Source organism: Panthera onca, chromosome A2 (assembly GCF_046562875.1).
Source record: "Panthera onca isolate mPanOnc1 chromosome A2, mPanOnc1 haplotype 2, whole genome shotgun sequence".
NCBI lineage: Eukaryota > Metazoa > Chordata > Mammalia > Carnivora > Felidae > Panthera > Panthera onca.
The window spans coordinates 49,074,499-49,102,227 of NC_138340.1; the positions used below are offsets into that span (position 1 = coordinate 49,074,499).

General features: G+C 38.1%; 1 protein-coding gene across 3 annotated transcripts in view; it reads left to right on the forward strand.

The window, feature by feature from the left end:
* GRM7 (glutamate metabotropic receptor 7) overlaps positions 1-27,729 on the forward strand; it is an 869,802-nt gene that overhangs the window by 423,031 nt on the left and 419,042 nt on the right. For all 3 annotated transcript variants that reach the window (XM_078442794.1, XM_078442795.1, XM_060631627.2), the window contains exons 3-4: positions 10,084-10,225; positions 24,852-25,006. In XM_078442794.1, the coding sequence (XP_078298920.1) occupies positions 10,084-10,225; positions 24,852-25,006 (297 nt within the window). The remainder of the gene's footprint in view (positions 1-10,083; positions 10,226-24,851; positions 25,007-27,729) is intronic.

The window sequence follows — 27,729 nt, forward strand, 5'->3', positions numbered from 1 at the left end:
TAGCATGAAGAATAAGAAGACAAAAATCCTATATTTCCCTGCCATTAAATTTATGATCTGGGGGTGAGTTACTTAACTTAAGAATGCCTCTGTTTCTTCCTGTCCAAATGAGGATGTTAGCACACCTGCCTTATAGGGCTGTATGACAATGGACTGTGTCAATGACATAAAGCACTTAGAATGGTATCTGGCGCATAGACAGAACTCAGAAATTGGCAATCCTTCTACTATAGTTAAACCCTCTGGACCTCAGTTTCCCCATTCAGAATGGGGAATTAGATAAGGTTATTTCTCAGGCTCCTTCTGCTTTCATATAATATTTCTTTAACAAATCCTAGAGAGACTTTCACGTAAGAGTCTCAATATTTACAAAATTGAATCGGCATATCTAAATAATAGAGCAGATCATCAGTACAACTGTACAATGTATAACTTCTGATAGGATAGAGCTACAAACTTTAAAAGGTTTCCTATTGCTTCTGCTTATTCGATGAAAAACCATCCATTCTCATTAAGAGAGAAAAGTATTTTTAATGGAAACAGTTTGTGGTGTAACTCCTGAGGTTCTTCTTGCTGTTACAGGTTGCTAGCTACCATGGGCAGACAGAAAACTGACCAGTTTTTAGCTTCAAATTGAGAAGCTGATTGATTTCTGAGACTCTGAAATTCTTTCTATTACCTCAGTGGCTTGTATCTCCCTCCTCCAGCCACTGCCAGTGGGCTTTCTTAATCAAAACTGACATGTCATGAATGGCGTTATCCTATCTGTGTTATGCCCCTTCTTTTGCAACATTTATGATGATACTGCTCAATTTTTCCTTTATGCTTACTCCCCACAGAAGTGAAAATTAATTTGGCAGTTGCAATGACAACCTGCACCATGAAACTCCATTTAGCTTTCATATGCATATGAAATGCCCCTCAAAAGTGAGATTCTTAAGGTTTTGATAGGTTGCTCATATACCTTGGTGACCAAATAACAGCAGAAATGCAACAGCAGGCAAGTTGAATCCACTGTGAAGAAGGTCTAAGCTGAAACACAAACCAGACAGAGAACTTTAGCGTTGAATAGGGCAGCAGTTTAGGATGGAAATATGGATATGTGTCAGAGGAGAATGTAGTGTACTGAGTTATCCACCATTATTGAGAAATAAGCTAACTGATACCAGGACACCTCGAGTGTGTGTGGGCATGTATGTGCTTGTATGTAGACCATTCCATTCCTTGCTGGAATAGAACTAAGGTTTCTTGCATTACTTTCCACAGTGACACATTTCTAGCCTAATACACTTTGGACTGAATGCTTGAGGCGAAGTCATCTATGTACAATACACATAGATTTTTCAACCTACTACATTCCCTTATGGAGGTGAGGCAAATGAACTGTCTTTTAAAGAGGTACCACTCAAGCCTTCCAAGAGCAGAAGATCAAAACAGCTTGTTTATTTCTCATCCTTTGTTTTCCAATCTTCTTTCTTTTTTAAGATTTTAGTTTTATGAGCATGTTCATTCCCATTAACATGTTAATAGCCAATTTCACTCTTCTGTTGTGTTGTTTGATTTTGCACACCTGTGAGCAGTTCTCTTTGAGAGGGGGCGACCATCTCATTTTTGTAATCACAAAACTCCATGCATGGATTCCTCCAGTGTGCACTGGGTGAGCCCTAAATCCGTGAGTGCAGACCGCCCCTCCACTAATCACATCGCCAAATGGAGTTTGCTCTAATTTGCTTAATCACTCAGCTGTAATTGAATCCTGATGGGAGGCTGGGTTTCCATCCAGAATTATTCCCCTTCTCCTGCCGAGAAGGTGGTAAAGTAGCCATTTCTTCTCCCCAGCAGCCCCAGGACAGTTTGCATATGGTTTCATTTCTCCCTACTCCATGATGTTTTCCAGAGTTGGAGGAATTACGGCATGGAGATTGTAGTCCCCATTCTCAGGGATATTTCTCCTGTTGTTCTCTCTCTCTGCATCGTTGTAAACCTTATAACCATGTATAATGATCCATCTCTTCCTTCCTTCTCCGTATCTCACCCTCCTAAGAGCTCTCTACAAAAAGTTTGACTAAAATATGTATGTAAATATGGTACTTCCACCTGAGCTGGGTACAGTCAGTTTGGAGAGCCCAAGTGAATACTTCTGAAAATATGCTCCCATGGCCACCTGCATACATATCAGTTAGAGCAATGGTCTCCAAGTGTGGTCCTTAGACCAGCAACACAGAATCCCTTGGGAAGTTGTTAGAAATGCAAATTCACAAGCTTTACTAATCCCACTGAGCGAGATTCTCTTGAGGTGGGGCCAGAAATGAGTATTTTATCAAGTCCTCCCAGTGAACTAATACCTAAGGATTATTGTTAGAAATTCAGATTCCTGGGCCTGCTTTACTGCTGACTAAATAAGCATTCATTGGAGGTAAGATCTGGGCTAGGTAGATTACCTAAGTAGATGATAGGTAGGTAGATAGAAGTATACATATATATGCATACACAAATGTAAACTTTTAAAAATTATTCTAGATTTATAGAGGAGTTACAAATATAGAATTCCCATATACCCTTCTCCAGGTTACCCCAAATGTTATTATCTTAAACAGCCAGTATGCATGTATCAAAACTGAGAAATTAACAATGGAAAAATACTACTTCAATACAGGTTTTATTCAGATTCCACTAGTTTTTACATGAGTGTCCTTCTGTTCCAGGATCCAATCCGGTTTTCAGTTTCTCAGTCTGACTTCTTGACCTTTACAGTTTCAAAGAGCCCACGTCAGGTATTTTGTAGAATGTCCTTCACTTTTGGGGCGCCTGGGTGGCGCAGTCGGTTAAGCGTCCGACTTCAGCCAGGTCACGATCTCGCGGTCCGTGAGTTCGAGCCCCGCGTCAGGCTCTGGGCTGATGGCTCGGAGCCTGGAGCCTGTTTCCGATTCTGTGTCTCCCTCTCTCTCTCTGCCCCTCCCCCGTTCATGCTCTGTCTCTCTCTGTCCCAAAAATAAATAAAAAAAAAAAGAATGTCCTTCACTTTGGATTTTTATAATATTTTCTCATGATTAGATGAAGGTTATGGATTTAGGGGAAGAATGAAACACAAATGGGGTGCCCTTAACATCACATCCTATCAGAGGGCACATGAAATCCACATGACTTATCAGTAATGATGTTCACTTAGTGATCCAGTTAAAGCAGTGTCTGCCAGGTTTCTCCACTCCTAAGTTACGCTTTCTCCTTTTATATATTCTTTAGAAGCAAGTCACTAAGTACAGCCTTAACTCAAAGGAATAGTGTCAAAGAAGTTATAGGCATGTGTTCAGACCACTAGAGTAATTAGTAAATATTTTGAGGGAAATGCTTTTAAGCTGTATAAATGTTCAGTGTCTCATAGTTTCCCACACTAACTTTAGCATCTATCATTGACTCTGATGTGCAACAATTATTACTATAATGTTCTAATGGTGATATTACATTTCTCTCATTCCTTCTACATTTATTACTTGGAATTGTTCTGTACAGAAAATTCATTCCTTCTTTCTTATTTACTTATTTAGTCTTTTTTTATTTCAGTATTGGTTTGTAAGTGTGTACTGTAGTCTTTGGATAATTATTTAATACCATTGTTCCTTATTTTGTTAATATTGTTCGAGCTTTGATCACTGGGCACATTTTTAGGTTGCTTTTGTGTCCTGTTGATGTAACCCCATATTTTTTTTTGCCTTTGTGTATTTCTTAATTCCTGACTACAGCCTCATTTTGTATGTGCCCTGCCCCAGCCTCAGAATCAGCCATCTCTTCAAAGAGTTCTGTTTTCTTTTTTCTGAAAGATGATATTTCCAAACCAACACCTGTGTAGTAAGAGGGCTGTTTGCTCTGGTATGTCATTGCTTCGAGGCTTTCTCAGTGGATGGTGCTAGGATACATATGTATGTATACTAACCCATGTATACAAGCATATCTCTCCCTCTCTAAAACATGAGTTTATGCTGATATTTCTGACCCTTTCTGGCATCACATGGTTCATTCTAGCCTGCCTTTTCTGCTTATGCATAAATTCTTCAACAGTGTAAAACCTATCTATAATTATCTATAATTAATTTACTGTTTATAATATCTATAAATTATCTATAATTAATTTACTGTTTTGTTCAACCCAACTCAAATATGGACAGCAGTTCCAGAATTGCTAACTCATATCCCTGTGAAAACTACACAAATCAGAGTACCATTTTATATTCAGTTCTTTTACTCTAGCTTTAGACTTTCCAGTCAAAGTGCAGTTTTTAAAAGTTGTTTCTTTAGATCAACTTATTTTTTACACATCTCCATCAGTAAAATTGCCTCAGATATTAGTAATGCCATTAGATTAATTTGTCACAGTTGCATTCCATTCTAGGATTCCCTGATAAAACCTGATCTTTTAAATTTTGCATTATTGTGGTGTGTTGCTCTTAGGGTTTTGACAAGTGTGTGGAATCATGTGTCTCCTACCACAGTACCATCAGAACATTTCCATTACCCCCAAATTCCCTTGTGGGCTCCCTTTGTACTCAACACCTCCTCTCAACCCTTGGCATCCATGGATCTGTTTTCCACCCCTACAGTTTTGCTTTCTCTGGAATGCAATATGAACAGAATTATACAATATGTAGTCTTTTCAGTTTGGCTTCTTTGACTTAGAAAAATGCTTTTAAAATTTATTCATGCTCATCCACGAATCAGCAGTTCCTTTTTGTTACTGAGCAGGATTCAGTTGTATGGATGTACCAGTTTGTTGATCTATTCACCAGTTGACAGATGTCTTAGTTGTTTCTAGTTTTAGTGATTACGAATATAGTGGCTGTAAACATTTGTGTGCACATTTGTGTGAGCACAAGCTTTTAATTCATCTGGATAAATCCCTAGGATTGGAACTGACTGCTGCTTGATAGGTTACCTCTACATTTAACATTTTGTGATGTCAAACTGGTTTCCAAAGTGGCTGTACCATTGTACATTCGTGCCAACAATGAGCAGACATTCCTATGCTTTGCATCTTCTCCAGAATTTAATATTGCTGGATTTTTTGAAAACTGTTTTAATAGGTATTGTAGCATTATATCATTGTGTTTTCAATTAGCATTTCCCTAATAACTGATCTTTTCCTGTGATTATTTACCATCTATTTTGTGTGTGTGCCTATGCAGATTTTATGCCCATTTTGAGTCTTCTTTTTTTATTGCTGAGTTTCAGTACTTTATGTATTGTAGATATAAATCCTTTGTAAGATATATGATTATCTCCCAGTCTCCAGCTTGAGCTGTCATTTTCTTAATACTGTCTTTCATAGGACAAAAGTTTTAAGGTTGCATAAAATTTGATTTATCAATTTTGGTCTTTACAGTTTGGGGTTTTACTGTCATACCCGAAAACTCTTTGCAAAACCTAAGGTCATTACAGATTTCCCTTTGTCTCAGTCTGAAAGTTTTTTTAGTTTCATATTTTAGACTTAGGTCTATCATCCATTTGAAGTTAATTTTTAAAGTTTATTTATTTACTTATTTTGAGATAGAAAGTGCACACACCAGTGAGCAGGGGAGGGGCAGAGAGAGGGAGGAAGAGAGAAAATCCCAAGAAGACTCTGTGCTGTAAGCACAGAGCCCAACATGGGGCCAGAACTCATGAAACTGTGAGATCATGACCTGAACCAAAATCAAGAGTTGGATGCTTAATCAACTGAGCCATCCAGGTGCCCCTAAAGTTAATTTTTATATGAAGTATGAAGTATATGTCGAGTCATTATTTCTGTGCATGAATATCTTTTTGTTTCAGCATCATTTGCTTAAAAGAGTAACTTTCTCCACTGATTGCCTTCGCATCTTTGCCAACAATCACTTGACTGTATTTGTATTGATCTGTTTCTGGACCTCTTTTCTGTTCCACTGATCTAAGTGTCTGTTCTTTTTCCAACCCCTCACCATCTTGATTACTGTAGCTTGGGATTGATAGTAAGTCTTGAATTTGGAAAGTTCACCAGTTTTGTTCCTCTTTTTCAGTTGTTTTGACTATTCTAGTTCCTTTGACTTTCTGTATAACTGTTAGAATTAGCTATTGATATATACAGTGAAACCTTGGATTGAGAGTAACTTGTTCTACAAGTGTTCTGCAAGACAAGCACACATTTCTAATAAATTTTAACTTGATAAATGGGCGGTGTCTTGCAATATGAGTAGCATGTGATGCCAAATGTCACATGATCACAACTCAGCCAATGGTTCTTGAAATTCGCTTTGATATACAAGTGTTTTGGACTAAAAGCATGCTTCAGGAATGAATTATGCTCACAAACCAAGGTTTTACTGTATTTTAAAAGGTTGCTGAGATTTTGAATAAAATTGCAATGAATCTATAGATAAAATTGGGGAGAGTTTATTTAATTTTTTTTAATTCTTTCAGCCATGTTTCATCATTTTCAGAATATAGCTCCTGTACATATTTTTTTTTAGATTTATACATAAGCACCACGTTTTTTATTATATTGTTAATGACATTATTTTAGTTTAAAATTATAATTGTTCATTGCTGATCTGTATATATATGACCTTTGTATTTTGAATTTCTGTCCCACAACTTAGCTTAACTCACCTTTTAGTTCTAGAAGATTCTACCTAGACAGTTACGTCATCTGCAAATAGAGACAATTTTAGTTTTTCATTTACAAACTGTATGCCTTTTGTTTCTTTTCTTTTTTCCCCATTTATTTCTCTGACAAGGACATCCAGTTCAATGTTGAATAAGAGTGTTAAGAGAAGAAAAAGTTGCCTTGTAATTTCTTACTATTAAGCATGATGCTTGTTGTAGGCCTTTAGTAGATGCCTGTTATTAGTCAGGAAGTTCTCATCTGATCGTAGTTTTATCATGAATGTATATTGAATTTTGTTTGGTGCTTTTTCCACATATATGAAGGTGATCATATATGGTTTATCTTATTTAATCTGATCATATATAAATTATAATACTTGATTTTCAAATAATGAATCAGCATTACAATCCTTGGATGAAATCCACTTGTTTATGATATATTACTATTTTTTATAAATTGCTGGATTTATTTGTTTAGTAGTTTTTTTAGAAGTTTTGCAAGTATGTTCATGAATGGTATTAGTCTTTTTAAAAATGATATCTTCATCTGGTTTGGGTATGAGGATAATACTGACCTTATGAAATGAGTTATTTTCTCTCCTCTTCTCTCTTCAGTAAAAGAGTGTATAGATCATGTTTTATTTCTTCCTTAACTGTTTGGTAGACTTTATCAATGAAACTATGTGAGGCGGGATCTTTCTTTTTTGGAAGTTTGTGTGTGTGTGTGTATGAATTTGGTATCTTTAATATATTTAGAACTATTCAGATTATATATCCCACATTCAGTTTTGATAGTTTGTGTCTTTCAAGGAAGTCATCCATTTCATTTAATTTGATAAATTTATTGGCAAAAGTATATTGTTTATAATATTCCCTTACTACCTTTTGCTACCTGTGGGATCAATCAGTAAGGTTAGCCCCTCTTTTATTCCTGATATGAATAATTTTTGACTTATTTCTTTTGGTCAGCTTTGACTAGAGATTTACCAATTTTATGAATGTTCCCAAATAAGCAGATTTTTTTTTTGTTTTTTAAAATTTTCTCTTTTTTTTTCTGATTTCAGTTTAATTGATTTTGCTCTTTTATTAGGTCTTTCTGCTTTTTTGGGGGGACAGTTATTTAGCCATTTCCCACCTTATTCCTTAAAAAGAGGCTTCAGTTGCTATTTTCAATATTTGCTCTTTTCTCACATAAGCATTTGATGATTACAAATTTTCTCCTAAATACCACTTTAGTTGAAATCTATACATTTTGATATGTTCTACTTTTATTTTCATTTAGTTTTAAATATTTTAAAACGTCACTTGACATTTCCTCTTTGACCCATGGGTTATTTAGAAGTGTGTTGTTTAATTTCCAAGTGTTATTGATTTCTAGTTTAATTCTGTTAGGTCTGATAACATTGTATGATTTTTATGCTTTTAAATTTGTTTTGTTCTTGTTGTTTTTTAATGGACCAGAATATAGTCTAGCTTAACAAATGTTCCACTTACACTTGAAAAGAATGTATACTGTTCTCTTGTCCTCTCGATTGTTCTATAAATGTCAATTAGGTCAAGTTGGTTGATGGTGTTGTTGAAACTCTACATTTTGAAAACGGACTATCAGTGATCTTGTGCACACTGAAAATTAAGAGCCACTTATAGAGAACTAACACTGATTAGGATGAAAGTGTAATGGAGGTTCAGTTTTGGATGAGGTTTCATATTTGTTATGTTTGTGGAAGGCTAGTATCATCCACTCAGTTGTCCACGCTCAGGATGTAAGCTTAATGATAGATATCTCCCAATCACATTACAAGAACAAGTTTTTCCTCTTCACCTCTAGGTCTTCTGCCCATTGGATGGCCTTTGATACCTTTCCTACAAATATTCTCTCTACCCCTTTCACCTATACCAGCCCTTCTTTTCTTTTTCTTTTTTTAAAGTTTATTTATTTATTTTTGTGAGATACAGAGACAGCATGAGTGCAGGAGAGACAGGAGGGACAGAGAGAGAGAGGGGGCTCTGTGCTGCCAGTGTGAGCCCAATGCAGGGGTCAAACTCATGAAGCCATGAGATTGTACCTGACCTAAGACCAAGAGTCAGACACTTAACTAACTGAGCCACCCAGGTGCCCCATATACCAAGCTTTCTTTTTCTTTTTTTATAAATTTTTTCAATGTTTGTTTGTTTATGTATTTTGAAAGAGAGAGAGAGAGAGATAGAGCATGAGCAGGGGAGGCACAGAGAGAGAGGAAGACACAGAATCTGAAGCAGGTTCCAGGATCTGAGCTGTCAGCACAGAGCCCGAGGTGGGGCTTGAACTCATGAACTGTGAGATCATGACCTGAGCCAAAGTCAGCCGCTTTACTGACTGAGCCACCCAGGCACCCCTATACCAGCCTTTCTTAAAGTGTGTTTTATAAAGTACTATATCCAGGAGTTACTACTAACCAAGAGGTGGGGTCATGAGGAGTACATCAATTGCTTAGTAAACTGCTGCATGTTTCCATCTTGAAATTCATGACAATTAATATCATAACAGCTCTGACAAATCTGAATAAACAAATCTACTTTTTAAATTTTTTTTTTTCAACGTTTTTTATTTTATTTTTGGGACAGAGAGAGACAGAGCATGAACGGGGGAGGGGCAGAGAGAGAGGGAGACACAGAATCGGAAACAGGCTCCAGGCTCCGAGCCATCAGCCCAGAGCCTGACGCGGGGCTCGAACTCACGGACCGCGAGATCGTGACCTGGCTGAAGTCGGACGCTTAACCGACTGCGCCATCCAGGCGCCCCACAAATCTACTTTTTAATTTAATATCCTTTCTTTCTAACAAAAAATACATTATACCAACTACCTTATAAAGTTTTTAAGATGGGATAACATATATAAAAACACATATTTGAGGGTTGAGTACATATTATCTGGTCAATAAATGTTTGTTACTGTGATTTATAGTAGTTGGTGTTTTTGATGGTGCTGTTTTATTTTTAGATTTATTCCATTGGCTGACCTTTAAAAGTTGGGATAGATATGAAGGTGAAAGAAAAAAAAAAAACATGGGAATGCAAACACCAGGAAAGTCACAAAAATTGACCTGAGCTTTAACTGTTTCAGTACATTTTTATTGTAGTTTATTGATTTTAGTTTTCTTGTAGTGTATCACATTCATTTTAAAGACCTTCCTCCACCCATTTTGTCGACCTAAATCTGTCTCCCCATGATCAGTATCAATGGTGTTCCTGGGCATTCTTAAGTGCAGTACCAAGAAAATCAGGCTGTGCAATATCATGGAGGATGCACCTATTATGAACAACAGCTCAGGACTTCACATAATACCTGCAGCCATCCTCATTCAGCAGCATCACCAAGGAAGTGCTATGTACTCAGAAATCAAAATTCCCTCCTCCTCAGCTACTTACCCTGGTTCCTTTGGTATCTCTGAGGGAACTTTATTGACACTCTGCTTTCTTTTCTTAAACAGGTGGGCTCTGCATTGCACAGTCTGTGAGAATCCCCCAAGAGCGCAAAGACAGAACCATTGACTTTGATAGAATTATCAAACAGCTCCTGGACACCCCCAACTCCAGGGCCGTCGTGATTTTTGCCAACGATGAGGATATAAAGTAAGGATGACTGGTGTAATTCATTAATATGCATGCTGCAACTTTTGGAGACAGAAGGATCAGGATACTGGCAGAGACAGGGGAAAAGACAGCACAGAAGCAAATCTATAATTACATAGTGGGGAAGTCTGTACGTGCTCTCTCCCCTACACACGTAGTGATAGCCAACCACGGAAGCAGCAGTGTGTTCCTGTCATGTCTTCCCCTCTGTTAGCAAAATAAATGTATTCAATTACTTGTAAAAAGAGAAAACCACTGGACCTTTCAGAGGTTCTTTTATTAAAAATATACCCAAATGTAACAGACTTTTATCCGAAGAATGGTTCCTCTTAATGTAAAAGAGAAAACGTCTTATAATTCTGGCTATATTACTACAGCTTTAGACTCAATATGTTCCAAACCAAGCTTGTCCACCTCCACATCTCTAGTCCACTTCTTCCCCTTCTTATCTTGATTCTTCTTGGAGTAAAAAATCTGATTGGAATCTTTCTTGTTTTCCTCATTCCTGCATTCTTGGCCAAGCTATGTAGAGCTAACCTTTGTTTCTAGAACATAATGTGTCCGGAATATGTTTCTTTCTTTTTTTTTTATCATCTTCAATTTGTCTTTTTTTTTAATATGAACTTTATTGTCAAATTGGTTTCCGTGCAACACCCAGTGCTCATCCCAACAGGTGCCCTCCTCAAAGCATGGGGGCACTTGTACCCCAGTGTTTATAGCAGCCAATAATAGCCAAATAGCTTTCAACGATAGCCAAATTATGGAAAGAGCCTAAATGTCCATCAAATGATGAATGGATAAAGAAATTGTGGTTTATATACATAATGGAATACTATTTGGCAATGAGAAAGAATGAAATACGGCCTTTTGTAGCAATGTGGATGGAACTGGAGAGTGTTATGCTAAGGAAATAAGTCACACAGAGAAAGACAGATACCACATGTTTTCACTCTTATGTGGATCTGGAATATGTTTCTAAGACACAAATGTGCCTTGATTTCTTCTCTGACCACTACCACCTTGGTCCAGAATATTTATTTATTTAGAATAAATACTAATTACACTTGCTTAAAATATTTTAAAAATCTAGGTTTATAAAAAGGTTCCATTCATCCTGCCGCCTCCCCCCAGCTAACAGGTTCTCTTTTTCAGCTGCAGTGGCTAGTGACCAGTTTCTTGTATACTCTTCTAGAGATAGTCTATATTTTTATATGACGGTGGCATACTGTGTGTACATCTTGTTGTATTCCCTGCTAGCTTTTCCTCACTATTTTATCATGGATGTCTATGAATATAAGTACCTGTCTATCCAGTCTTTCTAATAGCTGTGCAGAATTTCATCTTATACCCATACTATAATCTATATAAATGCTCCCTTATTGATTGACATTTGCAGACTTTTGTAATTATAAGTAATGCTGCAATAAACTTCCTTTTCCACAAATCTGTGCATGCAAATATAAATATGCAAATACATATTATTAATATATGCATTTTATGCAATAGATAGATATGTAATAATATAACATAAATATATAAATGCAGTTATATTATTTTATGTATTTATCTTATAAGTGTTTTTTTAATATTTTATTTATTTTTGAGAGAGAGAGAGACAGAGACAGAGTACAAGTGGGGGAGGGGCAGAGAGAAAGACACAGAATCCATGAAGCAGGCTCCAGGCTCTGAGCTGTCAGCACAGAGCCTGACGTGGGGCTCAAACACATGAACCATGAGATCATGACCTGAGCCGAAGTCAGATGCTTAACCGACTGAGCCACTCAGGCACCCCTATCTTATAAGTGTTTTCAACATAAATGCCTAGAAAAGAAGTTTCCAGGACAAAGATGTATTCCAATATGAATGTTGTTTTCCAAAGAGGTTGTGCTGGTGTATATCTCCACTGGTGTGAAAGAACTGGATGGAATTATTTAGTCTCTGTCTTAGAATTCAAAATACACCATTTAATTTGAAGGTGAGTATCTTTCATTCAGAGTGAGGTTTAAGGGCTCAGCACATTACTGCATCCTGCTTGGATTACTTCACTGTCATCATTGTCAGCCTTCCGATTTTGTGCCTCTCCCCTACACACACACCCTAAGTGTTGTTTCTGAATCCATCTATCACTTTCCCAGTATTAAGCTCTGACCTAGGGTGGCAGGATTATTAAATGTAAAGCATAGTAAACCTGAAATTGAGATCCCTGAGGTATTTTGCAACTAATGACCACTGTGTCACCTTGGGAAGTCTCCCCACTGTCACTCACCCCCCATCCTGCTTCCCAATTTCTGAGGCCTCAGTTCTCCCATCAATAAAATGAAAATCCTTTTAAGCTCTTCTTCTGTTTATCCAGCCTCGTCCCACCTTTCTAGTCTTATTTCATTCCCTGCTCCTTCATGTTTTGTGTTTCCTCACTCCCTGGTCTTGGTGTGTTCCCTTCTACCCGCCTAGAATGTTTTTTTTTTTTTTTCCTTCCTCAGTTTTTCATTCCAGTGCCATATTTAGTGTGGCTTTCTGAGGGAAGATGTCTCTGAACGATGCACCTTTCGCAAATTCTTCATAATTTATGTCACTAATGTTATTTTGCATCGCTTGATCATTTGTTTAGTGTCCATCTTCTCCACTAGTCTGTAAGCACTGTAGAGGCAGAGGTGATACCTCTTTGGACTTCCTTCTGTACTTCAGTCCCTCTCATGGTGTTTGGTAGATAGTAAATGCTCAAGAAATGGTACCAAATAAATGAATGAGTGAACTCACTATGCTAATGCACACTATTTATTAATTTAAAGATAAGCTTCTCTATGTGAACTTCACAATGCTTTAAAACGTGGTCCTAATTTAACATTTAGACCTCATCCCCACTCATCCACTTCTATCCCCAAAATGCATGGCTCTGGTCCTCTAGCAGTTCTAATTGCTTCTCCCCATGGTGTTTTGTTTTGTCTTTCTTTCTTTCTTTCTTTCTTTCTTTCTTTCTTTCTTTCTTTCATGGTGTTTTTTGTTTCTCTCCTTCTCTACCTGTTGAAATTGTCCATTTTTAAAGTCTGTCTCAAATATGCCCTTCTCCATGAAACTATTTCTGGCCATCCCTTAAATGTATTACTTCTCTCCTTACAAAATTCTAATATGTTGCTCCTAGGCCATTTTCTTCTACACTTTGTATGGTAGTTACTTGAAAGATTTTGTTTTCATATTATTACTCTTTTGTTTTATTTTTGCTTATTTCTCTCATCTCTATTGATCTCTTTCTTAATTGTCTCATAAATCTTTTTCATACATTATTTTACACATTTTCAAAGTATGTAATATATTGATGAGGTGTGGCTTTGTGTTTATTTCTAAATACATAGTATATGTCATGCAAAATTCATCATGATACTCTTGACTTGTAGGTAATGTGTGGTTTTAATTTGGGCTGTAAAAATGCATACAATCCACTCAATAATTATGCTCGTTCTTTTTGTTATGGGGTTTGTGTGCTGAATATTATTGTATACTGTGATCCATAGCAGTGATAGCAGAAATAGTTCTTGAGCGCAGTAATAAAATTTAAGTGCATTTATGTTTCTTCTAAAACATGATCTCAAATATACTAATGTCTGAAGAGTACTGTTAACTCACAATATTATGTTATTTCTTTTTTCAGAAGATTTACACTGTTAATGGGAAATTTTGAGATTTCTTAGAACATTAACTTCAAATACTTTGTTAGAGAATAGCAGTGAGAAGATAGTAATATCTAGATTTTAAAGCTAAGACAAATGCTCAGTAAGTCAAGGCCACTAATAATTTGATTTTAGACAATAGTGGATCCTTTTTCTGAAACACTTTTTTTTCTGATTATAAAAGTAATACATAACTATTGTACATCCAGTGAAAAACATGGTAAAGTTTTTTGCTGTTGTTGCTCTTTATTAAAAGGAATCTTTAAGTTTACTTTGCCCTGATTATCTAGAAAAGATTAAAGTTAGAGAAACTAATCACAAGCAATGATTTTAAATAATCTCTATAAAATGTGAAATCCCAATAATCAGAGATAGAATAAAATTCTGGTTTGATGTTTACCATCATTTGTTCCCAAACATACAGATTTTCCCCAAAAGAATTTCTCACTTTTTATCTTCCACTGTTTGTAATTCACATTTCACTTTTAACCATAAGTATTTTTAAATAGTTTACTCTTAGTTATCTTAATAAATAAGCTCACAGTTTTACATTTGTATTAATGTGAACATCTACTTTTTGCATTTTTTTAGTTTTGTCTTTTCTTCCTTGTTTTACTTGGCTTCTGCCCACCTTTGCATTTGCACTGTCTTCAACCTCAGCAACACCTTCTCAGTGGACTGTTAGGTTAACAATATGTTTTTAACAGTATCCTTATTTTTCTGTGCTCTCAGATGACCCTGTACTTCTAACTATGTATATATATGCATACACTGGCAAAGTTTAGCCAGCTTTTATTATATACGACTTGAATAACCTATTGCAGTTTTTATTCATTGATTTTTCTTTTTTAACAAGTGCTTGTGGAAAGCTAATTATATTCACTTTTTTTTCTAATGAAGCATATTCTTAATTACTTTTTAATCCATCCTTTGGATGCACTCTTGTTTGTTTAGACAGTCCCCTATTGCTCTACCTTTAGGTTGTCTGCAGTAACGAACATACATTTTTGACAGCGTATTTGACATTTCCTTTGCATAGATTAGTAGAAATAGTATCTCTAGGTCAAGAGTACAAATGATTGATTGTGTTTATTTTTATTAAAATGAAAAACACCTATAAAAATTAAAATATAAGTGAAACACTTTGATACAAACAGCAATGTCCAGTCCCTTCACACTCTTTGGTTAAGCTCTTTTTTTTTTTTTTTTATTTTATTTTATTTTTTTTTATTTTTTAATATATGAAATTTACTGTCAAATTGGTTTCCATACAACACCCAGTGCTCATCCCAAAAGGTGCCCTCCTCAATACCCATCACCCACCCTGCCCTCCCTCCCACCCCCCCATCAACCCTCAGTTTGTTCTCAGTTTTTAAGAGTCTCTTATGCTTTGGCTCTCTCCCACTCTAACCTCATTTTTTTTTTTTTCCTTCCCCTCCCCCATGGGTTTCTGTTATGTTTCTCAGGATCCACATAAGAGTGAAACCATATGGTATCTGTCTTTCTCTGTATGGCTTATTTCACTTAGCATCACACTCTCCAGTTCCATCCATGTTGCTACAAAAGGCCATATTTCATTTTTTCTCATTGCCACGTAGTATTCCATTGTGTATATAAACCACAATTTCTTTATCCATTCATCAGTGGATGGACATTTAGGCTCTTTCCATAATTTGGCTATTGTTGAGAGTGCCGCTATAAACATTGGGGTACAGGTGCCCCTATGCATCAGTACTCCTGTATCCCTTGGGTAAATTCCTAGCAGTGCTATTGCTGGGTCATAGGGTAGGTCTATTTTTAATTTTCTGAGGAACCTCCACACTGCTTTCCAGAGCGGCTACACCAATTTGCATTCCCACCAACAGTGCAAGAGGGTTCCTGTTTCTCCACATCCTCTCCAGCATCTATAGTCTCCTGATTTCTTCATTTTGGCCACTGTGACTGGCGTGAGGTGATATCTGAGTGTGGTTTTGATTTGTATTTCCCTGATAAGGAGCGACGTTGAACATCTTTTCATGTGCCTGTTGGCCATCCGGATGTCTTCTTTAGAGAAGTGTCTATTCATGTTTTCTGCCCATTTCTTCACTGGGTTATTTGTTTTTCGGGTGTGGAGTTTGATGAGCTCTTTATAGATTTTGGATACTAGCCCTTTGTCCGATGTGTCATTTGCAAATATCTTTTCCCATTCCATTGGTTGCCTTTTAGTTTTGTTGGTTGTTTCCTTTGCTGTGCAGAAGCTTTTTATCTTCATAAGGTCCCAGTAATTCACTTTTGCTTTTAATTCCCTTGCCTTTGGGGATGTGCCGAGTAAGAGATTGCTACGGCTGAGGTCAGAGAGGTCTTTTCCTGCTTTCTCCTCTAAGGTTTTGATGGTTTCCTGTCTCACATTCAGGTCCTTTATCCATTTTGAGTTTATTTTTGTGAATGGTGTGAGAAAGTGGTCTAGTTTCAACCTTCTGCATGTTGCTGTCCAGTTCTCCCAGCACCATTTGTTAAAGAGACTGTCTTTTTTCCATTGGATGTTCTTTCCTGCTTTGTCAAAGATGAGTTGGCCATACGTTTGTGGGTCTAGTTCTGGGGTTTCTATTCTATTCCATTGGTCTATGTGTCTGTTTTTATGCCAATACCATGCTGACTTGATGATGACAGCTTTGTAGTAGAGGCTAAAGTCTGGGATTGTGATGCCTCCTGCTTTGGTCTTCTTCTTCAAAATTACTTTGGCTATTCGGGGCCTTTTGTGGTTCCATATGAATTTTAGGATTGCTTGTTCTAGTTTCGAGAAGAATGCTGGTGCAATTTTGATTGGGATTGCATTGAATGTGTAGATAGCTTTGGGTAGTATTGACATTTTGACAATATTTATTCTTCCAATCCATGAGCAGGGAATGTCTTTCCATTTCTTTATATCTTCTTCAATTACCTGCATAAGCTTTCTATAGTTTTCAGCATACAGATCTTTTACATCTTTGGTTAGATTTATTCCTAGGTATTTTATGCTTCTTGGTGCAATTGTGAATGGGATCAGTTTCTTCATTTGTCTTTCTGTTGCTTCATTGTTAGTGTATAAGAATGCAACTGATTTCTGCACATTGATTTTGTATCCTGCAACTTTGCTGAATTCATGTATCAGTTCTAGCAGACTTTTGGTGGAGTCTATCGGATTTTCCATGTATAATATCATGTCATCTGTAAAAAGCGAAAGCTTGACTTCATCTTTGCCAATTGTGATGCCTTTGATTTCCTTTTGTTGTCTGATTGCTGATGCTAGAACTTCCAGCACTATGTTAAACAAGAGCGGTGACAGTGGGCATCCCTGTCGTGTTCCTGATCTCAGGGAAAAAGCTCTCAGTTTTTCCCCGTTGAGGATGATGTTAGCTGTGGGCTTTTCATAAATGGCCTTTATGATCTTTAAGTATGTTCCTTCTATCCCGACTTTCTCAAGGGTTTTTATTAAGAAGGGTGCTGGATTTTGTCAAAGGCCTTTTCTGCATCGATTGACAGGATCATATGGTTCTTCTCTTTTTTTTTGTTAATGTGATGTATCACGTTGATCGATTGCGAATGTTGAACCAGCCCTGCATCCCAGGAATGAATCCCACTTGATCATGGTGAATAATTCTTTTTATATGCTGTTGAATTCGATTTGCTAGTATCTTATTAAGAATTTTTGCATCCATATTCATCAGGGATATTGGCCTGTAGTTCTCTTTTTTTACTGGGTCTCTGTCTGGTTTAGGAATCAAAGTAATACTGGCTTCATAGAATGAGTCTGGAAGTTTTCCTTCCCTTTCTATTTCTTGGAATAGCTTGAGAAGGATAGGTATTATCTCTGCTTTAAATGTCTGGTAGAACTCCCCTGGGAAGCCATCTGGTCCTGGACTCTTATTTGTTGGGAGATTTTTGATAACCGATTCAATTTCTTCACTGGTTATGGGTCTGTTCAAGCTTTCTATTTCCTCCTGATTGAGTTTTGGAAGAGTGTGGGTGTTTAGAAATTTGTCCATTTCTTCCAGGTTGTCCAATTTGCTGGCATATAATTTTTCATAGTATTCCCTGATAATTGTTTGTATCTCTGAGGGATTGGTTGTAATCATTCCATTTTCATTCATGATTTTATCTATTTGGGTCATCTCCCTTTTCTTTTTGAGAAGCCTGGCTAGAGGTTTGTCAATTTTGTTTATTTTTTCAAAAAACCAACTCTTGGTTTCGTTGATCTGCTCTACAGTTTTTTTAGATTCTATATTGTTTATTTCTGCTCTGATCTTTATTATTTCTCTTCTTCTGCTGGGTTTAGGCTGCCTTTGCTGTTCTGCTTCTATTTCCTTTAGGTGTGCTGTTAGATTTTGTATTTGGGATTTTTCTTGTTTCTTGAGATAGGCCTGGATTGCAATGTATTTTCCTCTCAGGACTGCCTTCGCTGCGTCCCAAAGCGTTTGGATTGTTGTATTTTCATTTTCGTTTGTTTCCATGTATATTTTAATTTCTTCTCTAATTGCCTGGTTAACCCACTCATTCGTTAGTAGGGTGTTCTTTAACCTCCATGCTTTTGGAGGTTTTCCAGACTTTTTCCTGTGGTTGATTTCAAGCTTCATAGCATTGTGGTCTGAAAGTATGCATGGTATAATTTCAATTCTTGTAAACTTATGAAGGGCTGTTTTGTGACCCAGTATATGATCTATCTTGGAGAATGTTCCATGTGCACTCGAGAAGAAAGTATATTCTGTTGCTTTGGGATGCAGAGTTCTAAATATATCTGTCAAGTCCATCTGATCCAATGTATCATTCAGGGCCCTTGTTTCTTTATTGACTGTGTGTCTAGATGATCTATCCATTTCTGTAAGTGGGGTGTTAAAGTCCCCTGCAATGACCACATTCTTATCAATAAGGTTGCTTATGTTTATGAGTAATTGTTTTATATATCTGGGGGCTCGGGTATTTGGTGCATAGACATTTATAATAGTTAGCTCTTCCTGGTGGATAGACCCTGTGATTATTATATAATGCCCTTCTTCATCTCTTGTTATAGCCTTTAATTTAAAGTCTAGTTTGTCTGATATAAGTATGGCTACTCCAGCTTTCTTTTGGCTTCCAGGAGCATGATAAATAGTTCTCCATCCCCTCACTCTCAATCTAAAGGTGTCCTCAGATCTAAAATGAGTCTCTTGTAGACAGCAAATAGATGGGTCTTGTTTTTTTATCCATTCTGATACCCTATGTCTTTTAGTTGGCGCATTTAATCCATTTACATTCAGTGTTATTATAGAAAGATATGGGTTTAGAGTCATTGTGATGTCTGTATGTTTTATGCTTGTAGTGATGTCTCTGGTACTTTGTCTCACAGGATCCCCCTTAGGATCTCTTGTAGGGCTGGTTTCGTGGTGACAAATTCCTTCAGTTTTTGTTTGTTTGGGAAGACCTTTATCTCTCCTTCTATTCTAAATGACAGACTTGCTGGATAAAGGATTCTCGGCTGCATATTTTTTCTGTTTAGCACACTGAAGATATCGTGCCAAGCCTTTCTGGCCTGCCAAGTTTCAAAGGAGAGATCAGTCACGAGTCTTATAGGTCTCCCTTTATATGTGAGGGCACGTTTATCCCTTGCTGCTTTCAGAATTTTCTCTTTATCCTTGTATTTTGCCAGTTTCACTATGATATGTCGTGCAGAAGATCGATTCAAGTTACGTCTGAAGGGAGTTCTCTGTGCCTCTTGGATTTCAATGCCTTTTTCCTTCCCCAGTTCAGGGAAGTTCTCAGCTATAATTTGTTCAAGTACCCCTTCAGCACCCTTCCCTCTCTCTTCCTCCTCTGGGATACCAATTATGCGTATATTATTTTTTTTTAGTGTATCACTTAGTTCTCTAATTTTCCCCTCATACTCCTGGATTTTTTTATCTCTCTTTCTTTCAGCTTCCTCTTTCTCCATAACTTTATCTTCTAGTTCACCTATTCTCTCCTCTGCCTCTTCAAGCCGAGCCATCGTGGATTCCATTTTGTTTTGCAATTCGTTTAAAGCGTTTTTCAACTCCTCGTGACTGTTCCTTAGTCCCTCGATCTTTGTGGCAAGAGATTCTCTGCTGTCCTGTATACTGTTTTCAAGCCCAGCGATTAATTTTATGACTATTATTCTAAATTCACTTTCTGTTATATTATTTAAATCCTTTTTGATCAGTTCATTAGCTGTTGTTATTTCCTGGAGATTCTTCTGAGGGGAATTCTTCCGTTTGGTCATTTTGGAGAGTCCCTTGCGTGGTGAGGACCTACAGTGCACTTCCCCTGTGCTGTGGTGTATAACTGGAGTCAGTGGGCGGGGCCACAGTCCGACCCGATGTCTGCCCCCAGCCCACTGCTGGGGCCACAGTCAGACTGGTGTGTGCCTTCTCTTCCCCTCTCCTAGGGGCGGGATTCACTGTGGGGTGGCGTGTCCCGTCTGGGCTACTTGCACACTGCCAGGCTTGTGTTGCTGGGGATCTGGCGTATTAGCTGGGGTGGGTAGGCAAGGTGCACGGGGGCTGGAGGGGCAGGCTTAGCTCGCTTCTCCGTAGGTGATCCACTTCAGGAGGAGCCCTGTGGCAGCGGGAGGGAGTCAGATCCGCTGCCGGAGGTTTGGCTCCGCAGAAGCACAGAGTTGGGTGTTTGCGCGGAGCGAGCAAGTTCCCTGGCAGGAACTGGTTCCCTTTGGGATTTTGGCTGGGGGATGGGCGGGGGAGATGGCGCTGGCGCCTTTGTTCCCCGCCAAGCTGAGCTCTGCCGTCCGGGGGCTCAGCAGCTCTCCCTCCCTTTGTCCTCCAGCCTTCCCGCTTTCCGAGCAGAGCTGTTAATTTATGACCTCCCAGACGCTAAGTCGCGCTTGCTGTCGGAACACAGTCTGTCCGGCCCCTCCGCTTTTGCCAGCCAGACTCGGGGGCTCCGCTTGGCAGGCGAGCCGCCCCTCCGCCCCGGCTCCCTCCCGCCAGTCCGTGGAGCGCGCACCGCCTCGCCGCCCTTCCTACCCTCTTCCGTGGGCCTCTAGTCTGCGCTTGACTCTGGAGACTCCCTTCTGCTAATCTTCTGGCGGTTTTCTGGGTTCTTTAGGCGGGTGTAGGTGGAATCTAAGTGATCGGCAGGACGCGTTGTGAGCCCTGCGTCCTCCTACGCCGCCATCTTCCGGAACCGCCGGTTAAGCTCTTTTTGAGCAGTTATTTTAATTCTTTCAGCTATTTCTTCCTGTCTTATCTGCATAATGTGCCAATAACACAATTTTGGAATTATTAAATTTGAATATTATCTATTAATTCCTCTTATGTTAGGTAGAATTTGGTTCACTTGTACCCTCCCTATTCTCTCAACGTTATCCTATAAGATTTTCATTTAACAGAAACGAGTACGTGCTTTATTATGATTATATAAATATCATATACCACAGCATCAGATCTTTTTTCTATGATATGATTTTTTTGGGTAAAAGGTTTAGTTTTTCAAAGCATTCATATGATGATTTTTTACTTGCTTTTTCTTACTAATGTCCTATGTCTCACATCTGTTTCCATATATTCATGTGAAAGATAATCCATGAGTTCCATTTTTTTTTCCTGGACACTTACCTTCTCAAATATCCACCTTCCTGTTTTATTCTGGACCAATCTATATCATGGTAAGAAATTTTTCCCTGTCACTCATTTATGTTTATGGTTTCTTTCCTCATTTTGCTGGAGCATGCTCTTCAAAACTTTCTAGTAAAGGCTAAATTCAAGGAAAACGTTTTGTGTTGCATGCCTAAAAAATGTTTTCATTCTCCATATTTACTTAGTAGTTGGAACGGTTAGGCATAGCTTCATGTTTGTTTTTTTGTTTGTTTGTTTGTTTATTTATTTTTAAGAGCATGCAAGCTGGGGAGAGGCAGAGACAGGGGGACAGAGGATCTGAAGCAGGCTCTGAAGTGGGCTCAGAGCTGACAGTCTTGACAGCAGTAAGCTCGATGTGGGGCTCAAACTCATGAACCCCAAGATCATGATCTGAGCTAAAGTTGGAATCTCAGCTGTCCAAGCCATCCAGGTGCCTTCAGACTTATTTTTAATTACATGATACCAGGCACATAAATGATTTTCAGCCAATAGCTATGGTGGCTAATGAGTTGTAGGACTTGTAACTTGCAGGGAGTTTGGGGTTCTAATTTTGGGTGGAAAAGTCTGTAAGTTCTAGTGGACATATATGCTAATTCTGTTAGTACTGGGATTCTTTGTGTGTTAAATATTAGAATTCCAGATTATAAAATTTTTTTTTTCTCAGAATTTGGAAGGCATTGCTCCACTATCCATCATCTTTTGTCTGCTTGGTTTTTTTTTTTGTTTGATTGTTTTTGCTATTAAGGGGTTGGTGATACTCTGCTTCTTATTTTTCTCCCTGTGTCCTGATCTTCTTTTGGAAGCTTTTAGGATATTTTAATTTTTTTCCCCAGAAATCTTAAATTGTGTGACATGCTTGATTTTTCCCCATTATTTTGCTGAGTGAATCTTTTAAATTTGGAAATTCATATTATCAATTTCTTGGTCTCTTCTTCATTAAAAATATATTGTTACAAAATTCACTCTGTTGTCTCTGTATATTTGTTCTGGAAGTTTTATTAGCTGAATATATGTGTCCCTAGATTCATTCTTTAAGACTCTTATATTTTCTGAAATGTGTTCTACCTTTTTGTTGTTGTTTTGCTTTCTGGATAATTTTCTTCACTCTTTTTTTTCTCTTCTAACATATTTCATATTTTAATAACTAAGAGCTATTTCCCATTGTCTGTTTCTATTTTCTATGTTATCTCGTTCTTGATTACAGAAGATATGATAATTCTTATTTAAATATATTTGTTTTTGTTCATTTCTATATGTTTCTCTGCCCCACTATACATCAGTTTCCTTTTTGTGTTAACTTATTTGGTTTCTAGTTTACATTGGAGATTTTCTGCAATTACGGGTGATTTCTGGAAGTTCCCATTTGAGAGAAAGACCAAAGAGTTCTTGATACATGGGCAGTGCATATCACCTAAAAGGGCTCTGAGTGGTCTGGTCAGACATCTAAGTTGCCATTCCATTAGAGGGTCTCTCTATGGCAGTATATAGAATTATTCTTCTAGGGTGGTCCAGATTTTTTGAGAAAAGCTGTTTTCTCCTAGGGGAGACACTCTCTTAGTTTTCTGCATTCTGTAGGCAGAAGTGTGTCGCGACCAGCGCGACAAACACCGAGGTCAGGGTCCTGAGGGTAGGGGAATGCAAGAAAAAAGAGAGAAGAGAAAGTTTGGGAACAGGAGGGTCCCCTGGGCTGATGGCCCAAGTGACGGCTTTATTGTTGCTGTACACAATCTTTTATATCCAGACTCTTATGGGTCAAGCCATTCTAAGAATAAACAGGTTTCACATAATCGCTGCCAACCAAAACATTTAGTTCTGTGTTTCTTGTGCATTTTCTAGATGGGTCACAACAAGACCTTGTTGATAAGATTGCTAGCAAAACACAATTCCCATGTTTGTTTCTGTCTGACTCGGGGTAGAAAAAGGGAGGTAGCATTACTGCCACCTGCAGACCACAGGCTTCAGGAACTAACTTTCTCAGCCTTGACAAGGCTTTCGTATGCCCTTGAAAGTGGGGGAATGGGAGGGGGAACCACCGGGTTGGCTTGAGTCAACAGGGAATGTTGCTTCACCCGGTCTCAGCCTCCCACATGAATGGGAGGGGGAACCACCGGGTTGGCTTGAGTCAAAGGGAAACATTGCTAGACCCGGTCTCAGGCCCCCCACAGAAGTGTAAATTTCCTAGAGAGTCTTACCATTTTAATACGTAGTGATAAATTTAACTTATAATTAACAGGTTTAATTCACCATTTCTCATTCATAACTTTCTGGTATTTGGATGTTTACAATATCAGAACCTATACCTTATAGTTTTAATAGAAAATTACCATTCCATTTTCTGCCAAGAAGAAAAAGAATTTGGCCATGTACCTATGTGACACTTGGTACCTCCAAGTCTTGAGAAACAAACAAATCATTTCTCCTGTGGTATGACCCACCAGAGGACTCTTAGTTGTAGCTTCCTCTGTTCTACAAATGCAATCACCTTATCCACCTCTTCTTTCTTCCAAAAATATATTATAATAACTGTACCATGAATGATCATTTTTCATTTTGTTTTATTTGCTTTGTTGCCCTTGTTATATATATATATATAAATTTCAAATGTTTATTTTTGAGAGAGATACAGAGACACAGCACAAGCAGGGGAGGGGCAGAGAGAGAGAGAGAGAGGGAGACACAGAATCCGAAACAGACTCAGGCTCTGAGCTTTCAGCACAGAGCCCGACACGGGGCTTGGACTCAGGAATGGTGAGACCATGACCTGAGCTGAGACACTTAACTGACTGAGCCACTCAAGTGCCCCATTTATATAGCATTTTTATTTATAAAACTGGGCTGTAAAATTTTCAAGCATGGCATACTTGTTCATTTTAATGAATAATTTAAGACCCTTAATTTAGATTGACATGGTGCTTTCCAGAAATTATATAGACCACCAGCAGTGAATGCAAACTCTCATTTCTCCAGCCCCATGCCCAGATTCACAAAACAAAACAAATCTTTTGGTCAACATGAGAAGCAAGTGTGATATCTTACCCTATTTTACGTTTCCTTCCTTTCTAATGTATGTGAATATGTATCTCCAGCTTACGGGTTATTTATATTTCTCCTTTTGTCATTTGTCTTTTACTGTTTCTTGCCTATTTTCTTCAAGCTGTTATGATCATTTTTCTTAGTAGTTTATAAAATTTCTTTATATATGCAGGGATATAAATCCTTTGACATACTTCTTTTTTGCCATTGATTACTTACTTTTTGAGAACTGGTAGCTTGCTTTCCTTCTGCTTGATTCCTAATTGATATATATACGTTCAGCAGCTGTTACTTATCATTACTATAACTTTTCCTGTTTTTTCACAGGCAGATACTTGCAGCAGCCAAAAGAGCTGACCAAGTAGGCCATTTTCTTTGGGTGGGATCAGACAGCTGGGGTTCCAAAATAAACCCACTGCACCAGCATGAAGATATTGCGGAAGGAGCCATCACCATCCAGCCCAAGCGAGCAACAGTTGAAGGTATGGGTTTTAACCATTGTAAAATATGCTAAGAGACTGGTTTGTGCCATGCAGGATGGCTCAGTCAGGTGTCTTTTTGAAGGTTTGGTGTTTTTACATAATGTATGCAGTGTAATTTCAAACTTGTAGCCATGAAATGCACATTAGGCCATATATCTGGTCTGTTCTTTTCATTGATAGTCCTCTTTTGAAGAGATCATGTGTTTTTATAATATCAAAATTCTCATTTTTTTTTATTATGGCACCAGAGCTTTCTGAGAGAAGAGCATCACCATTAATAAGTGAAATAATGACATAATCCAAGTGTACATAAGTGAACTGCATTTTTCTGAAAGAATATTTTCCCTTTGCAATGTACCCATTACTTCTACAGGAGAATAACTCTGGGGATTCTTTTCTTTGTTACTTCGTGGAGTGTCTTCCAGCCCCCAGGATCTCATTGCACACCACCTCTCTCAGGCACCAACATCACCTTGCCTTCATCGGTCTCTTTTGTTCTCACTCTCTTTCTCTTGCCTTCCTAAATCATTGCCTCTTTCTTTTCCTTTGCCTTCCTTGCTGCTACAAAGAGTCTTCAAGAGGAAGAAGGAGGAGAGGGTGTTTATTGGTATCCTTCTGATCTAACAGAAGTTGCTGATTACAATTTATGTTCTCCTTTAATTTGAAAAGAAAAGTTATTTTGAAAAGAAGATACTGTGAAGAAAAGGAACTCCTCCACTGGTATCCTGCTTTGTGTTTCTTTTCTGATGGACCATGTCTCTAAAGATTCCCTAAAACATGCTTGCTTTGCACATTAAAAAAGCCTCTGTCCTCTCACTCAAAAAGGGATCAAATATTTGCATTTCTTTCTATTCTGTCTCCACTCCAGTATAATTAATTATTCTCCCCAGAAGCCTGCATGGTCTATGGAGACCTTTTTAAACAAGCCAGGTTGTGGTTCAGTCACTGTTGCCTTTCTGTGTTATCTGGGGGAGATAAAGATCCCATGAGTCACCCATGTGTTCATTGGGAGGCTTTGAATTCATTTCATTCCCCAGTATGTGTCCTGAGAAGATTGCTTATCTTACAACACAGACCAATGCATTTGCAGATGGGTTGCAAAAATAAAAGATAACATTTTAACTATCTCCACTCCTTTTTACTAAAAATTTTGAGTATCCACCATATGTCTTGCTCTGTTCTGAGAGTTGAAAAACAAGATGAGGACAAAATCCTTACTTTCAAGGCATACAGAGCTGAGAGAAGGTGACAAAAATAGCCATTGACTGGGTAACATGAGAAACACTGTAAATGCAATATGGAATCGATACCACAGGGTACAAAGGAGATACTGTGGAAGTTTCTCTGAGTGGTGGTGTTGCAGTTGGGGATACTCCTGAGAGGAGCTAAAGTCATGACTTGAAATGTATCAAGCAGGTGAGGAGAAGAACACCATCCACCCCCAACCCAGGGACAGAAACAGAAGAGTGAAGGAGCAGGGCATGCTGCGATAACAGTAAATAATTCATTCTACAGCACAACCCTGAAATCCTGAAATCCTTATGGTTCTTTAAAAACGTTCCCACTTACAGGGCATTGGGACAACTCTTTTCTCTCCTAGAGTTCTAGTCACTGCACTATTGGCCTAATTAACTCCTAATTCTGTCCTTTAGGACTTTGCTCAGACATTAATTTTCCTTGGAAGCTACATGTGACCATTCCATCTCAGCCAGGTTTGGGTTAGACACCCTTTCTGTTGCTTCTGCGGCATCCTTCATGACCCCTACCATTGTAGCATCTCTTTACTTGTCTCTGTCTAGGAACATATCTGTTATGTATGCCCTGCATTGTGCCCCCAGCACTAGTACCCCTTGGCCTGCATATGGCAGATACTCAACCACATTTTTAAGTGTTTGGATGCTGAGATGGGTGGAGGAATCACAGACAACCTGACATCCTGCCATAAAATATGGCAGGGAAACAGGCCAGAGTTGGATAATGAAGGGTCTTGAAATTATGCTAAGGAAAGTGTTCTTTATTCTGAAAGTCTGGGCAGTGTCTGGAAAGTAGAATGTGATCAAAGGTGGTTAGAATGTTCACTCAGGTGATGTTATAGAGAAGTGAAGTGTAAGAGTCAGGTGAGAATGAAAGCAAGCAAGGAATGAGTGAGGTCCTTTCTTCCTTGGCTATAGATGCCGCATGACATGGATGCCTATACTCCATGGTTACTAGCTCCAGTTTCATGATATTTATGGAAATTATTAAGTATCTTGAAGTTTTTATAAATTCTTGAAAAAAAATTTCCTGCTGTGTATTTAGGGATACACAAAGTTCTCTTTTTTGGGTGGGGAGAGGGGTGATATGCAAAGCTCTTAAACACAAAACAACATCCTAGATCTGGAAAAAACATATCTATATCTACATTTGTATCTATATCAATGTCTATATCTATATCTATGTCATTTATATCTATATCTCTCTTTTGGGGAGGGGTTGTTCCAAACAATGAATTGAGAGAGAGAGATTGTTAACATTGGAACACGATAGGGCAGCAACTCTTTATACAAAACTCTCTGCTCCTAACCAGATAAAAATGAGGATTTTCTCTCTCTCTCTCTCTCTCTCTCTCTCTCTCTCTCTCTCAATCTCTCCCGGCTGGTGTGTGTGGCTTATGTCTTGCCATATTGTCCTTGTGCATTGCTACATAGAACAGACTAGTTTTGCTCACTTAGGAGATGAGACAT